We start from the raw sequence: 14,563 nt of genomic DNA, 5'->3' as shown, positions 1-14,563 counted from the left end.
GTTTTATATTATTAGTATTATATGATTATAAAGCACATTGTAACTGTGTTTTGAAATGTGAGTTTGTTATCATTATCATTATTGTTTAGCTATTATTATTATTATTACTGAAGTGCAGTAAATGTATTTGTATGACGTGTTTTACACAGTATTTGTAGTTTTATTTAAGTTTTCAGTACTTCACTGTTCATCGGATCCCTGACTCCATGCGCCGAGCACGTGCGCTTTGTTTAGTAACGTGATGACGCCACGCGTACACAACAGGAAGTCATTTGCATTTACACCAAAACACAACACGGTAAACGCTGCTCGTGTGTGTAAAAGTATTTCAAAGTAAGCATTTCCTCACATTTTAACGTAGTACCCGATTGTACACGAGTTTACAGGTTTTACTTATGACAAGACGAGTTGGCTTGTGAAGACGGGAGACGCTGCTGCTTCTGACTGATGAACTGTTCGAAGCTAAGCTAACTGTTAGCTTCCAGCTCCATTCACCGAGCAGAGGAAGTAGGAGAGGTGTAAAAACACATAGAGGGCTTGGGAACATTCTGGGGTAATACATCTTCTTTCCTAAGTTACCTCTACAGTTCCCGGTGAGACCAGTGTGACGGTGCGTGCTGCTGTTTGTTGTGTGCAGGGATCGATGGGTGTGAAGGGTCTGCAGAACTTCATGCAGCGCTGCTGTCCAGAAGCGTGTGTGACTGTGGACCTCAGAAAGATGGCCTCACAACACGTTGCCAGAAACACAACCTCAGCCCACAGCACAGGTAGAGTGATGTACAAGAACATATATTTTTTAACTTAAAATACGTTTTAAAGTTCCCTTATCTCACATGCTCTATACCCCCTTTACCGCACAGACCTAGCTGCAAGTCTGATTTATTATTTTGTCAAGTTAACAAAGTCTAAAGCTACTAGGGCCCACAAAATACGAGTCAAAATTGAAGAGAGCTCAAAAGAGCACAATTGTCAACCAAGACCCTACAATCCCCTGACCATCAATCAAGTTGCTCTGCCTGATTTTTTTCATTAAGATCCATGAATCTTTCCCTGGGAAATCAGTCAAACTTATCTCACAATGATAAAGAGAAACGGGGAAAACATCCTGGATCTGCCCCCGATCTGGAACAACACCAAAATTAAACAGGTTCTTCCCTTTCACTAATTTTCGTGAAAATCTTTTGCATTGTTTTTATGCAATCCTGATTTCAAACAAAGTAAAGAACAAACAAATGGACGGGGTGAAGACATATGAGGTTAGTGTTGACATGCTGGCTGGCTCTCTGTTACATTCATGTTTTGACTCTTCATGAAGGTCCCACACTTGTTGTGGATGGGATGGCCTGTCTGTGCCACTGGTACACGTGTGAGAACTGGGTGTGTGGGGGGCAGTGGAGGGAATACATGGATGTCCTGAAGAGCTGGGTGGAGGCATTCAACTCCATAGGCATCAGACTGGTCTTCTTCTTTGATGGAGTGGTGGAAGAGCAGAAGAGACAAGAGTGGGTGAGGAAAAAATAATGTAATCTGGAGGTGTTTGAGTAATTTATTTTAGAAGCTATAGTGATTATGCTGTTACTCTACATATCTTTAAATTGCACCTGCTGGAAGACTCTCAATCCACTTCTGTCTTTAGTAACATAATTAATGAACAGATAATGTAGGCATTAGCTGAGCCTGGAGTTTACTCAGTTGCTCTTATGAGTTAATGCAGTCTCAAACTCCTGTATTCAAAGTTTCTCTCCTGTCTGTAGGTAAAGAGAAGACACAGGGTGAATGGACAAATTTCTAAAATATTTCGTCACATCAAGGAACATGGAGAGCAGCCTGGAAGAGAGCTCTTCTGTCTGCCCTCTGGTCTGGCAGCATTCACAAGCTTTGCTCTCAGGTTAGCATTTATAAACTAGAATGGCACTCAGTAGAGCACGTACTGTATCTCCACCAAGGCCCAACAACCTTTTCTCATCAACATCATGAATTATTCCCTGGGATATCAGTGAAAATGTTGAAAAACACAAAATGTTAAAAAACGATGTAATCCGTCGAGTAGCTTTTGTGTAATGCTGCTAATTAACAGACAAACAACAAATATATTATTTTAATTTAAAGGTCCTTGGGACAGGAAGTGTTTTGCTCAGTACAGGAGGCTGACTATGAAATTGCCAGCTACGCTCGTCAGCATTGCTGCATGGGCATTCTGGGACAGGACTCAGACTTCATCATATATGACAGGTTTGTCGAAATTATCATTAATTATTTTTAGTAAACAAAGCAGTCAGAGTCTCTTCCCATTTCCCAATCACATCTTGCTCTTAACAGGTTAAATCTTTAATTGTTTGGTACTTTGCTGTGGTTGGATTAAAAATATATAATTTTTGTTTTGTTTTTTTAAGTGCCCCCTACTTGTCAGTGGAAAAGCTGAGAATAAACAGCTTCACCACAGTCCTGTACGACCGACAGAGGTTCTGCCGAGCCATCGGACTAGCTGTCCCCCAGCTACCACTGCTGGCTTGTCTCCTTGGTAACGATGTGGTGTCAAAGGAGCAGATGCAGCACATCAGGAACAATGCCATGGCAACATACAGGTGACAAACATTTGGTGTTTGCTCACAATCAACATTGCCTCTTCCACAGAATTTTTATTTTATTTTTTATCCGAATCCAAACAAATACCAACTTTTGTTGCTGAATGTGTTTGGTTATAAAAACATGGATATTGACTTTCATTTCATAATATTTTTTAAATGGTCCATGAAATTGTTTTCCAAGCCTGTTTTAGTCACATCTAGAAAACAACTTTTTAACTGCTGTATATTCAGTTTTCATAGTCAATGTCAAGATCAGTCTGGAGCTGTTCGACCAAAATGGATGACCTTTGTTTGCAGAGTAAAAAAAAAACCCTTCATCTTGTTTAGACATTTTACAGTGAGGCATCTTAGTTGAACTTTAGATGATGACATAACATGACAATTTTGCTTCATTGTTTCCCAGGAAAAACAATCCTGCACCACAACTTGGTGCTCCCCAGGCGCAAATGGTGCTAGCTGTATCCCAGTATGTGAGCTCTTTGTGGGGCGGGGAGGAGGAAGAGACTGGGCACATCCTTCAATGCATGAATCTGTCAGCTCCTCACAGAGAGCTACTGAAGAGAGGGATCTGCTCCTACTTACTACCTGGACAGGAAGACCTGCAGCGGGGTGACATCTCTGCACGTCCCTCTGCGATTGCCTTGAAGAAATACGTTAGTCCAGAAATATTAAAAGTATGTTATGTTTCATATACATCTACAGTATGTCTCTTGTAGAAGTCTTATAAGGTCCGCCAGTGCCAGATTATCTGTATATTGTTTTCTATGTGGTTTTCCCCAGGCATGCAGAGAGAAGCATGTAGCAGCAGAGGGTTCTATGGTTTACCCTGTTGTGTTTGAGGGAGTCGTCCAATGTAGTAACACTTTGGAGGATGAGCAGGACACTGAACTGTTGCCTCAGGCCCTCGTATTCAAATCCTGCAGACAGCGCATCTACGGACTGCTGCTCGATCATGATGGTAGGACAGTAAAGTTACTGGAGTGGTCCCAATTATGTACACAAAGACAAAAGTTCACATTTAAGATTGTAAACACACTGACATCGATGCACCCTAGAAATACAGGCTTAGCTGTGGAGCCTTGACTTTGATTTTGTTTGTGTTTTCAGGCAGCACTGTTGACACTCCAGCGATCAGGGAATGGTTTGTTTTCCCCGGAAACCCACTGAAGGAACCTCACATGGTCCACCCTGTCCCAGTCAACCTCCCGTGTACTGTCTTAATATCTATCTCAAAGTATTCCTGAGCTAAATTTTGGACCAAACATTAGTCAAGTTGAATTTTGTTCTCAGTGGGAGGATGGTACACTTTAAATTACAATGCCGAAGATAATATGCAACACATTTTTTTTCCTGGGAATAAGGTTTCCCTCTGTTATCGTTTATATATATTATATATTAAATATATCAGTCTTCTTTATCTGCATTTGTAGGTGGTCGTCCCAATTTGGACTTGTTGTGGTTTGGCACTGGTTCTGATGTTTCTGCCCTTCGTCTGACGTCTTTCCTTACGATACTTGACTGCCAGGACTTCACTGAGTTGTACGGCAGCATTGAAGTCTCTCTCCTGGCTGTGCTCTGTCTGGTCACTTACATAGTCCTGCAGGTAATGCATCTTTTTCTGTTAAATTAAACAGTTGCGTACTCAGTTTGTATTTAGGCGCTGAGATAACGTTAGTATATGTGTTGTACAGCTACACCTGGTGATTTATGTAAACAGGGAATGAAAGACCAAATGTATTTGGTGACAATTAAAACACACAAGTCAGCTTTTGAATTGGGATTTACATCTATAACACATACAACAATTATTGTGCTCTTAATTCAACTTGTGATGTGAAGTTAAACATGAGTTGTTGACGTCTGTGTTGTGTTGTTTTTGTCATGGCTGGTGTGAGCCATTATCACCCACTGAGTGCCCAGTTTAGCCACAGACACAGGTCTTTGTAAGTTAAGCTCTTGTGTCAACAAGAGGTCTGATAACCACTCAAGGGCTTTGAATATTTCAAGAGAAGCTTCATTTGCCTCAGTTCTTATTTTGGTTGTAAAATTTTAACTATAAACATATGTGCTCTTTGTGATCCTGTTGTAAGAGAAATGTGAAAAGAAGCAGAGATTTGTGTTTTCTGTTGGTACATTTTACATTGACGTCAGCTGATGGAGCAGAGATCACAACAGAGATCAGCGCAGTAGATTACCTGGATGAAGGAGTTTGCGTCATTTTGCAGAAGATAAACAAAAATTAATGTCAATTCATTTATCAGGGCTGTAACCAATTCATTTTAAACAGGTTGTAATGTGAACCTTAGAGGAAGAAAAGGTTCTGTTTGCAAAGAAATAATCTCAACCTGTTCATGGCAGAAATATTGTGCCTTTATTCTGTATAAAATGTACGAACATGGCATTCTTGTTCTGCTTTTCGTCGGCATCAGAGGTAATCACAGAGCCAACAACACAATATGTCAACATGTTTGGTTCAGTGTAAAGCTAAAATGGCAATATTATGTAATCTCAAAAACTCAAAGGGGCTGAAGATGTCAAGATCTAGATGTAGTCAGAACTGGGATCCTTTCATTTAAATGGATGAGACCAACAAACAGGCAGAGAAGCAGCTTGTTACACTGACCATTAGACGAGTAGACGATCGAAGATGAGGCAGACAACAGTAGCTGTTGTTGTCTCATTCTACTGCATTCACATTCCCTCGTCACTCTTCTGTTGAAATAGCTTCAGGGTTTGTTTGTTTTGAACACACAACTGGGCAGCCATGTTTCTGTATTCAGCATTGTTTCTTTTGCTTGAGTTGTTGCATAGAGAGCAGACAAAACAAACTGACCCATGCAGAACACACACTGGAATGTGATTGAATTGGCAGACTATATATTGTGTGTGTGTGTGTGTGTGTGTGTGTGTGTGTGTGTGTGTGTGTGTCAGGTGCAGGCTGTGTCTCAAGAGGACGTTGACGCTTACCTGAGTCAGGCCGTCTGTCTGAGCATGAAATCCCCTCAGGAGCTTCAGTACATCAAGGTCAGTTAGAAGTAAAAATACACAGATATTGTTTAAGGTTCAGGTATTTTTAAATATCTTTTGTTACTTTCATTAAAACTGTGGTTTAGAATAAACTTCAATTTTAAGACTTTCACCTAAATTGTATGTTTCAATTGAAGCAAACATGTGGTCTTGTGTTTCCTGCTGCAAGAAGTCAATGTTCTTTGCAGTTTACAGTAAACTGTCGTCCTGTGGCAATCACAGGTCAGAATATATTTCCGGGTTTAGAAAGTGAAGAAACAATGAGACGAAAAATACAAATAAACTGTTGTTTGAGAGTCTCCACCTTCTTAAAAACTTCAAAATAACAACACAGAGGGTTTCCAGGTCTTTTATTGCTGTGCCTACTTTTTGTATGAAAAAAAAGCTGTAATGAATTAGGTGTGCTCATAGTTTGTACAGACATGACCTTAAGTCAATGTAAAAAGGCAACCAAAGGGTTTCAGTACAGATTATGTTGTAATGTGAGAATATCACTGAAACAGCAAAAAGTTAAGGATCAAACAATATGAACTTCTGCCAAATAGAACTGCTATTTAACATAATTATTTTCATGTTTTATTTGTTAAAATGGTTAAAAAATTCCATTCCAGGTTGATGTCTAGAAATATCTTACTGTGTCTGAACAACTAAACCCCAAAATATTGAATTCCTAATAATCAATAAAACGCAGAAAGATTTTCCTTCACTGCAGAAACATCAAATCTTTGGCATTTTTGCTTTGAATGTAATGTGTTGGTTAATAGCGGATTCATTTTCTCCTGATGGACAAAGTGTTGCACCTCTAGAGCCAATTAACATTTTAATCTGATAGAAAAATCTTCCATATGATCACCTTTTACACCACAGGTGGTTCATTGATTACTGATGCTGTGTGTGCTGACGCCGGAAGAACATGGAGGCAAAAATAATGAAACTTTTCCATTTTCAGTTTCTGAAATGTGGGAATTTGTCTGTGATGAGCCTTTTCTCGATCTTCAACTGAATGATTAAATAGTAATTATTAGATTAATTAATAATGAAAATAATCATGAATTGATTGTATAGTGCTGTCTCCTGTGAGCTGGGTTGATCTGACTGATACTAGAATCAGAATCCGCTGTGTCCCACCATTCTCTGGGAAAACGCTCACAGAGTGCTGTTCACTGCCTTGTTGTAGCCCCATTTATTTTTACTGCTTAATTACCATACTTATGTCTAGTAATTTGTATTTTTGCTGCTTGTCTGTTTTCTACACAATAATTAGGACTGGGCGTTGATTTGAATATGCTGTCTGGAAGAGGTTCAGGGTTGCAGGAGCGGGGGCTAGCTGAGGGACTGCTGCATGGACCAACTACACACACACACACACACATAAACACACTGTGATGTGGAAAAAAATCTACTTTAGATTGCATTTTTAACATGAAGTTGCATTGCACTTAATCTTAATTGAACACATATCTGCACAGAGTGAAAATCATCCTCTGTTTCATAACAGCACAATAATAAGATACAAACAGTTTATTCAAATGATTAACCCTAACCCTTTGGAAGGCGGTTTCTCAACATGAAATGGTAAATGGTTTGTATTTACTATACCGTGCTTTTCTAGTCTTGATGACCACTCAAAGCGCTTTACAGTACAGTCCCATTACTCCCAATGGGACTTTGATTGTGATGGCTGGCGTTCACCACATGGAGCTATTTACACACAAACTTGCACACTCCGCCTCGGACATACACACATACACTTATGTCTTTGTCTCTTGCTTTGTATGTTCTGATGCTCTTTTGGTTTTTGCTTTCTCTTGTTCTGTCTCTCTTCATGTTGCTCTCTCTCTCTCTCTCTCTCTCTCACTCTAGCTCCTTCAGGCTTTTGTGTCTCTGTTCAGTGGTTCATTGTTTTCTGAAGGTGAAGCTGTGTTTGACTGGAAGCAGGTGGCAAGCAGGGCTGTATGTTTGTGTGTGTGTGTGTGTGTGTGTTCATGTGTGCGTGTGTGTATACAGGTAATCCATGTTATCAGTGCTATGTACCAGATGACAGGTGAGAACAGAAAACACATGGAGAGCATCTGCCTGCTGTTATCATTGCTATCTTTCTCTCTGCTTCTCCATCATCTTTTCTTTCTTTATTGTCCTCCTCTGGTTTCTTCTTTTCCTCTCTCCTGTGTTGGCTTTTATAAATCTGTAAACAACAAAACCCTGTGATTTAATCATAATATGATGCCACTGTAAAAAAAACAAACAAATAAAATAAATTACTTTAACACATATGGTACGTAACAGGAGCATTAAGAATAGCTTGAGAGTGCACAGTCTGTTTGTCTGATTTCATTAATGCAGTTTACTTTGAGTGAATCCGTAGATCGACACCTCACTGCAGTGTGCCATTGAACAGAGTGACAGTGAAGTGGGTGGTCTGAGTCATATATAATTGTGTAACTTTTGTGTCAGGATTGAACAGATAAGGTTGTGCAAATTGGGGTTGTGAAATGTTAATTGTTTTAACAGTTGTGAGGGAAATTCTCAGGACTTTGGTCTGGTTAGTGACGTGAAGCATATTGAAGAAGCAGATGGTTCTTTACTGCAGGAGTGTGTGTATGATGCTGCATGTTTGTGGTGTTCAGAGTGAAGGTGTGATTGATTCCTCTGCCACTAAAGTCACAGAAAGTGGACTGAGGATAAAGATTTTTCTGTCAAATGAAGATTCATTTTTTGTAATAATATTAATGGCAAGATGTATTAATTAGCAAAAGAAAGAGTTGGGACCTTCAGACGAGTGACCGGCTGTGTGGTCTGTTGTTGTTTGGGGTCAAGGATCCATCAGGTGGTTTGTTAGACTTTGACCTGGAGGAATTTATTACCACATGTGGTGAAATCAGTTGTGACCTGCTGGTGACACAGAAAAGTCCCTTTTTCATTTGTGGATTCAAAGTACAAGTTTGGTGACAGAAGCATCACCAAACTATCCAGCAGTGTGATACAGATCAACCATAAGAATATTTCTCTTTCTTTGCTCTCAGCTGCCTTTCCTCTCCAGTCGTGCAGTACAGCTGGGATCTCTTTATGTCCGAGGGCTGAGCCACCTGCTGGGAGCAAACTGTGCCAGCGGCTACCCGCTGCCCAACACTGCCCTGATGCCCTGGCACAGTTTTGATGGACAGCTGTTCCAGTCAAAGTACCTGCTGGCACATAGTGGGACAGAGACAACTGTGCTGCTAGACAGTGATGTGAGTGGAGACAGGAATACACAATGGGGATTCTGTGTGTGTGTGTCTGTGTGCATATATGTGTTTGTGTGTGTGTGTGTGTGTGTTTGCTGTATATGACAAGTTTTTGAGGGGAGGTTTTATTTAGTTTTTTTGTTTTGTAAGCAGGATTACACAAAACAATGTAACTGAACTTTCCATGAAAGATGTGCTATGGGTCAGGGAAGAATTCATTGAATTCTGGGAAATTATTAGGAAATGATATCTATGAGTGTGTAAAATTTGGTGCAGCTTAATTTGAGGGGACTGTTGCACCCTGGCAGGGGCATGCACCAGGTATTAAGTGTATTTGAATGTAGTCTGAAGAGTTTATTGTCTCCGTGTCTCTCCAGTCTTCCCGTCTATCCCTGTTTCTCCACCTGAGAGAGAAGCTCATAGAAACCTGCAGGAAGAGAGGCAGAGTCCTGCAGTCAAGACCAACACCCATCGCACCAGAGCAAAGTCATAAATCCACTTCAGTACCCGGATACAGGGGGAGACATGCAGGTGAGACATCTGACTGACTAAATAACAAACAATAATTTGTTTGACTTGTCCCACCGTCTAACTGCTTCGGACACCTGCTTCTGACAGATTTCTCTCAGTGCAAGAAATCAATGTCTTTCTCTTGTGACCAGTGTTTGAGAGTTTTTGTTTCTCAGCTCATGTCAGAGTGTTTTTAAAAGATGTTTCTGTATATATGCATGTAAATCATGCGAAGCTAAGGCCACATCATCTAACATACAGTGGCTGAACAAAGCCTGCACCCAAACCACATTTAAATCCAGTAGATCCAGATTTTTATTTGGATCCGTACAAAATTGCACACGCTCGTCGATACCAACCCCCTAAATATGTCCCATACCACATCCTTCCACCAAGATTCATGGTAATGTATCCAGTATTCTTTGTTTAATCCTGCTAACTAACTAACAGGCAAACAAACACAGATGAAAACTTAACTTCATGCATATTTTAATTGCTGAGATTTTGTTGTTTTCATGTGGCATAATTACACTGCCAGGATGTTGAGACCATCCTGTTTAAATAAAAGTCAGAGAGAAAAGTGTTTTTGACCTGAATTAAGAATGTTGGGGTTTCTCCTCCTTCACCCTTGTGGTTAATGTGCATACCATGTAACCACTATGTCCTCTGTTTAAATCTGACTGTGGGACCTCTGTCACATGTCATATCCTTCTTTCTCTCCCCATTTTAACTCTATTTACTTACTTACAAATCCCAAAAGACGTCTTATAAAAGTGTGAATATGATGTCAGTATTATATTTAATGCTCCAGTAGTTATGTTTTGATCAAGTCCTTGTTTCTCCAACCTACACACTCGTAAAGAGGCTTCTAGTGATCTGAGTGGCCTGAACAAACTGTAGCTCATATGAACAACTGATGAAAATATTCCTGGAGCTAAACAGAGAAGCAACGTTATAATCTGATAGTTGATCTGTGGTTGTAGTTCTCTGGTGTCCCTCGAAGAACCACATTACCCAGAGGGCTGTGCTGTAACAAGCTCCATGTGTGCTGTGGCCTTAATGCATACCATGGCGTGCATTCGCACACACACAAATGCTCACGTGCATGCTCCGGTCCGAGACTTGCTTTGTCAGTGCAGTAGTAATAGTAGGTTTCTGTTTATAGGCTGGGAGAGCTCTATTTTAAGACACACAACAAGACGAGCTGATTACAGGCTTCTCTCTTCTGTCTCCCCCTCCCTCCACTCCCCTTACCCTCAGTTGTTCCCCTGTTTTACTCTTCATCCAGTATTCTCTCTTCTCCTTCTCTCTGGTTCTTTTTCTTTTTTATCGCTGTCGTTCTCTTTCTGGTTCTCCAGACGTCTTTCCAACCTTTTCACACTTTTGACATCTTGAGTTTGTTTTACAGAAGCGTTAATGTGAACTTTCTGTATAATGATTTTCACTGTAGTGTGCAGACTTAGGTCATGCTCCCTGTCGGTACAAGACATGTCTGTAGTTTTACACTCTCCATCCGACTCTATCGTCAATCTTAGAAGACGACTCAGTGGTTGCCTATGAAATCTGAACCAGTTGTTTCGACTAATAAACCTTTTGCGACCATTTTTCTGCTCGCCATTTTGGTGGAGAGTCTCCGGTTTGCGCCAAACTGTCTGCTTTTTGCCCAAACCTTGTGGGTCTCATGAGGATGTTTCTGGTTTTATAGATGGAAGGCTACACTCTTTATACCTCAGTGTTTCATTTCTGCCAGACACAGACACCGATCATTACTACAGAACTGTGGGGATACGGAGTGTGTGTTTGAGAGAGAGAGAGAGAGACAGAGAGAGAGCATGTGTGTGCGTGAGAGTAGTGGTGGCGCTATGTGGTATCTTTGAGGGCCTGGTTTGGTTTTTGTTTGGAATCAGGCCTGATGTTTAGTCTCCTCAGCAAATATCTCCTCTGCCTGCCTGCCCTCACAATTACACTCCAGCAGTGAATCCAGTGGAGCTGCTCTCTCGTGTCTTCTCAATTTATTTCAGTTCAAAATAGACAAAAAAAAGGAAATGAAAACAACATCAGTTTCAGATTGGCTCACATTTTCTTAGACCACACTTTTCTGTGGCTGAGAGTAGTGATGTACTTCTAATCTATCGTCCAATCTGTCCTCTGATAATGTTAATTTCCAATAAACACATTTAAATCTCCTCTGATGTAGAAATAACATGCTTTAAACAAATCTTTCCCTAATTTTATTTGAGAGAAGAAAGGGTTTTACTTTTGGTTTTACTCTGAATCTAAATCAGGGAAACTTTACAACAGGCGTAACAACCACTTAAACAGATGTAAAAAAAAGTTGTGATACTTGAGGTCTGTCTGACCCATTGTTCACCGATGTGCCTCATGCTTTCATATGCTTATTTCCACACTTTCACACTCAGGCAGTAGATTGGTGGGAGGATGGTGGCCCACTTTGGCCTAACCAGCAACAACTCCAGCTTAAGTGGGACTTAAAGTTTTATTTTCAGTGCTTTGTAATTGGATTAAAATCTGCCACGCCTGTCAAAGATCCTTCAGAGAAAAGTGAGGATGAATAATATTGGATGCATCATTCAACTTTTTTTTTTTTATCGAGCAAATTTTTAAAAAAATCCATAACAAATCAAATGTGGTCGACTGTGATGATCTAAAAAACTGTCATGAAAGTTAAAATCATAAAAATCTGTTGAAGCTGTTCACAAGTAGATCTGTGAGCTTTTTTTTCCTCTGTCAAACTTGTTGATTGTTCGTCTGCCCTGTGATTTAAACTTTGGTTGTTTTTTGTTGGTGTTTTATGGGAAGCCTTGAAATAATTGTGGACAGATTTTTAAGGCAAATTATGTGTGCATGTCTGTCGCGTCTTTTCCTCCAAAATAGCCAAAAATTCACTATAAAAGATTGATTGATTGCTTTTTTTTGTAATGTAATGTGTGAACTCTGAGAACTATTTCATCGAGACTGCTGTTCAACCAGATTTAGTTTCCAGAGGACAACTTTCATCACTGTGCAGGAACACCTGCCATCACACTTTTCCATTTGAGCCTGGTAAATTTCCCAAGGGAAACAATCACAGACAAAACACAAAAACACAGAATAATCTCAGATACAATTCATGATGTTCATCATCTAAAGCAGATTGAAAGAATATGTTTTACTGTGTTTTCTGCTACAGAATAAATTTAGTTCACTTTGGCTTTGCTCCTCATCTTTAGGTTGGACTTCAGGTGGTTGTGAGGGATGGAGGACAAGAGGAGAGGTGAGAGGGGAGCATCAACATAGAGGTGGATGGAGGGAGAGAGGAGAGGAAAGAACAGACCGAAGTGAAAATGACAACAGAGAGAGACTGTGGGATAGAGGACACAGAGGAGGAGGCCAACATTTTCATCCTAGTACTTATCCTGAGCATCACAGTGGAGGTCTCCACAACATGAACCGTCCTCCTGGACAGTCCAGAGGTAGATCGTATCGCAGCAGAGGAAGATACCAACTGGCTCCCAGGTAACACCGATATAACACTAAAATCATTCTTTCAACCTCTGTTCTCTAACGCCACGTTTCCTCCTCTCCTCTGCTCTCAGGTGGTCTCAGCCGCCTGCACCAGGAACATAACTCGACCCTGAACAGAGAGCAGAGGATTAGTGGAGAGGGCTTGAGGAGTTAAGAGGATGAGAAAGTCGTGATGAAAGCAGAGAAGGAATCAGATTTCTGTGAACAAACTGATTAGTGAATTAGCTGTCAGGAATGTTTGTCTAATTATAATTATACCTTACTATATATTATATATCATATCATATTATATCATACTCTGCATACTCTGCATATTCTCTGTATATTCTTCGGATTTACAAGTCTATATACACATATTTATACATGTGTACATGCTATTATTATATTATTATTATCACTACTACTACTACTATTATTATTATTATATATACTATTGCTGCCATTATTACTATATACTGCTATTATATTGGTATAATTACTGTCTATATAAATATATATTATGTTATATTGTATACTATATATATATATATAAATATATACTGTACTAATATTCTTATATACTGTCTAACAATAACATTACCATCATATCATTATTACTATTATCATCATATTGCCACTGCACTACTTGTCTGCCTATTCATCTTGTGTTTCTGTTTCTGTTCTTTTTACCTAAATGTTTTGTTTTGTTTTGTTTTGTTCTATTGCATTGTGTTTTGTTGTGTTCCGATACACAAGCTGCTATGACACCTTAATTTCCCTCCGGGGATGAATAAAGTACTCTATCTATCTATCTATCTAAAGGATGCAGTATGTGGAAAACTGAGTATTAAGAAGAGTCAGAGTGTACAGATTGGGAAAAGTTTATTTCATTTGCCAGTTTAAACTGAAGTAGTCTTTTTGTGTTTCTTTAAAACAATCCTGTCAACATTATTTACCTCAGGGAAACATAGTACTCTGTGTTACTTTGACGGAAAAGAACAGCGCAAAGGAGAAGTCGGCAAACAAACATAGAAATTCTTTGCAGTGTGAAGAGGATTAATGGTTAATCCTCAAGCCTGTTTTCATCTCTTATCTTTGACTATAAAAGGCCAAAGATCTTAAACGCTATGTGTATCCAGCACCATAATCCTTTAAAAAGTAAAGTGTGAAGTAGAAAAACAGGAGCGCTGGTATCGAATAACAGCTGAAACAGGACATTAGTGCTAAATGTTTGTACACCTGTATAATCTGTTTCCAGGAACTTTTGGGAGGGAAATGCAATGAAGACTGTTAGTGTGGAGTTTTACAGATTTTTAAGTCACTCAGTAGAGCACATACCTCCATCAACAGTCCCCTTTAATTCAATCATGTTGCACCAAGCTGCACACTCTCAGATATCAGTCCTCTAAATATACCACATTTTTTTCCCATCAATATCCTTAAATTGTTACAAACAGTGAATTTGTCAAAAAATAACCTGTCTCCTAATGTTAAAGAAAGTAATGAAAAAATTCCTGCATCTGCCCTCTGATCCATATTCCCACCAAAGTTTTTTGACCCATTCCACATCCTTCCACTGAGTATTGTTGTAATCCGTCCAGAATAGTTTTTGTGTAAAGCTGCTTAGAAATTATGTAATGAGTAATGATTGCTGACAGGACATCAAAGGACAATTGAATAAATGAGCACTAGATTTATAAACTTCAATAA

At 39.6% G+C, this 14,563-nt stretch overlaps 1 protein-coding gene across 4 annotated transcripts; it reads left to right on the top strand.

Annotated features, from left to right (window-relative positions):
• The first annotated feature begins 245 nt into the window (after window positions 1-245).
• On the top strand, window positions 246-13,674 carry fam120b (family with sequence similarity 120 member B). Of its 4 annotated transcripts, XM_020108204.2 has the most exons (16): window positions 246-298; window positions 387-553; window positions 638-767; window positions 1,316-1,506; window positions 1,755-1,888; window positions 2,110-2,232; window positions 2,394-2,585; window positions 2,992-3,262; window positions 3,369-3,546; window positions 3,696-3,797; window positions 4,019-4,191; window positions 5,520-5,612; window positions 8,639-8,845; window positions 9,217-9,370; window positions 12,580-12,865; window positions 12,946-13,674. In XM_020108204.2, the coding sequence occupies exons 3-16, from the start codon at window positions 644-646 to the stop codon at window positions 12,974-12,976; spliced, it is 2,259 nt and encodes a 752-aa protein (XP_019963763.2). In that variant the 5' UTR covers window positions 246-298; window positions 387-553; window positions 638-643; the 3' UTR covers window positions 12,977-13,674. The 4 variants fall into 4 exon arrangements, with proteins under 4 accessions (XP_019963763.2, XP_019963764.2, XP_069378501.1 ...); XM_020108205.2 differs by lacking the exon at window positions 387-553 and having other exon boundaries at window positions 247-333; XM_069522400.1 differs by having other exon boundaries at window positions 247-553; window positions 5,526-5,612.
• Window positions 13,675-14,563: the final 889 nt, after the last annotated feature.

The sequence above is a fragment of the Paralichthys olivaceus genome, chromosome 1, assembly GCF_024713975.1.
Source record: "Paralichthys olivaceus isolate ysfri-2021 chromosome 1, ASM2471397v2, whole genome shotgun sequence".
Taxonomy (NCBI): Eukaryota; Metazoa; Chordata; class Actinopteri; order Pleuronectiformes; family Paralichthyidae; genus Paralichthys; species Paralichthys olivaceus.
This window is presented reverse-complemented; position numbering and strand designations above follow the sequence as displayed.

Bases quoted from the DNA above. Each gene is read 5' to 3' on its own strand.
- fam120b (XM_020108204.2), top strand. From the start codon at position 644: ATGGGTGTGAAGGGTCTGCAGAACTTCATGCAGCGCTGCTGTCCAGAA. The intron at 768-1,315 runs GTAGAGTGATGT...CTCTTCATGAAG, and splicing joins AACCTCAGCCCACAGCACAG to GTCCCACACTTGTTGTGGAT. The intron at 3,798-4,018 runs GTACTGTCTTAA...CTGCATTTGTAG, and splicing joins TGTCCCAGTCAACCTCCCGT to GTGGTCGTCCCAATTTGGAC.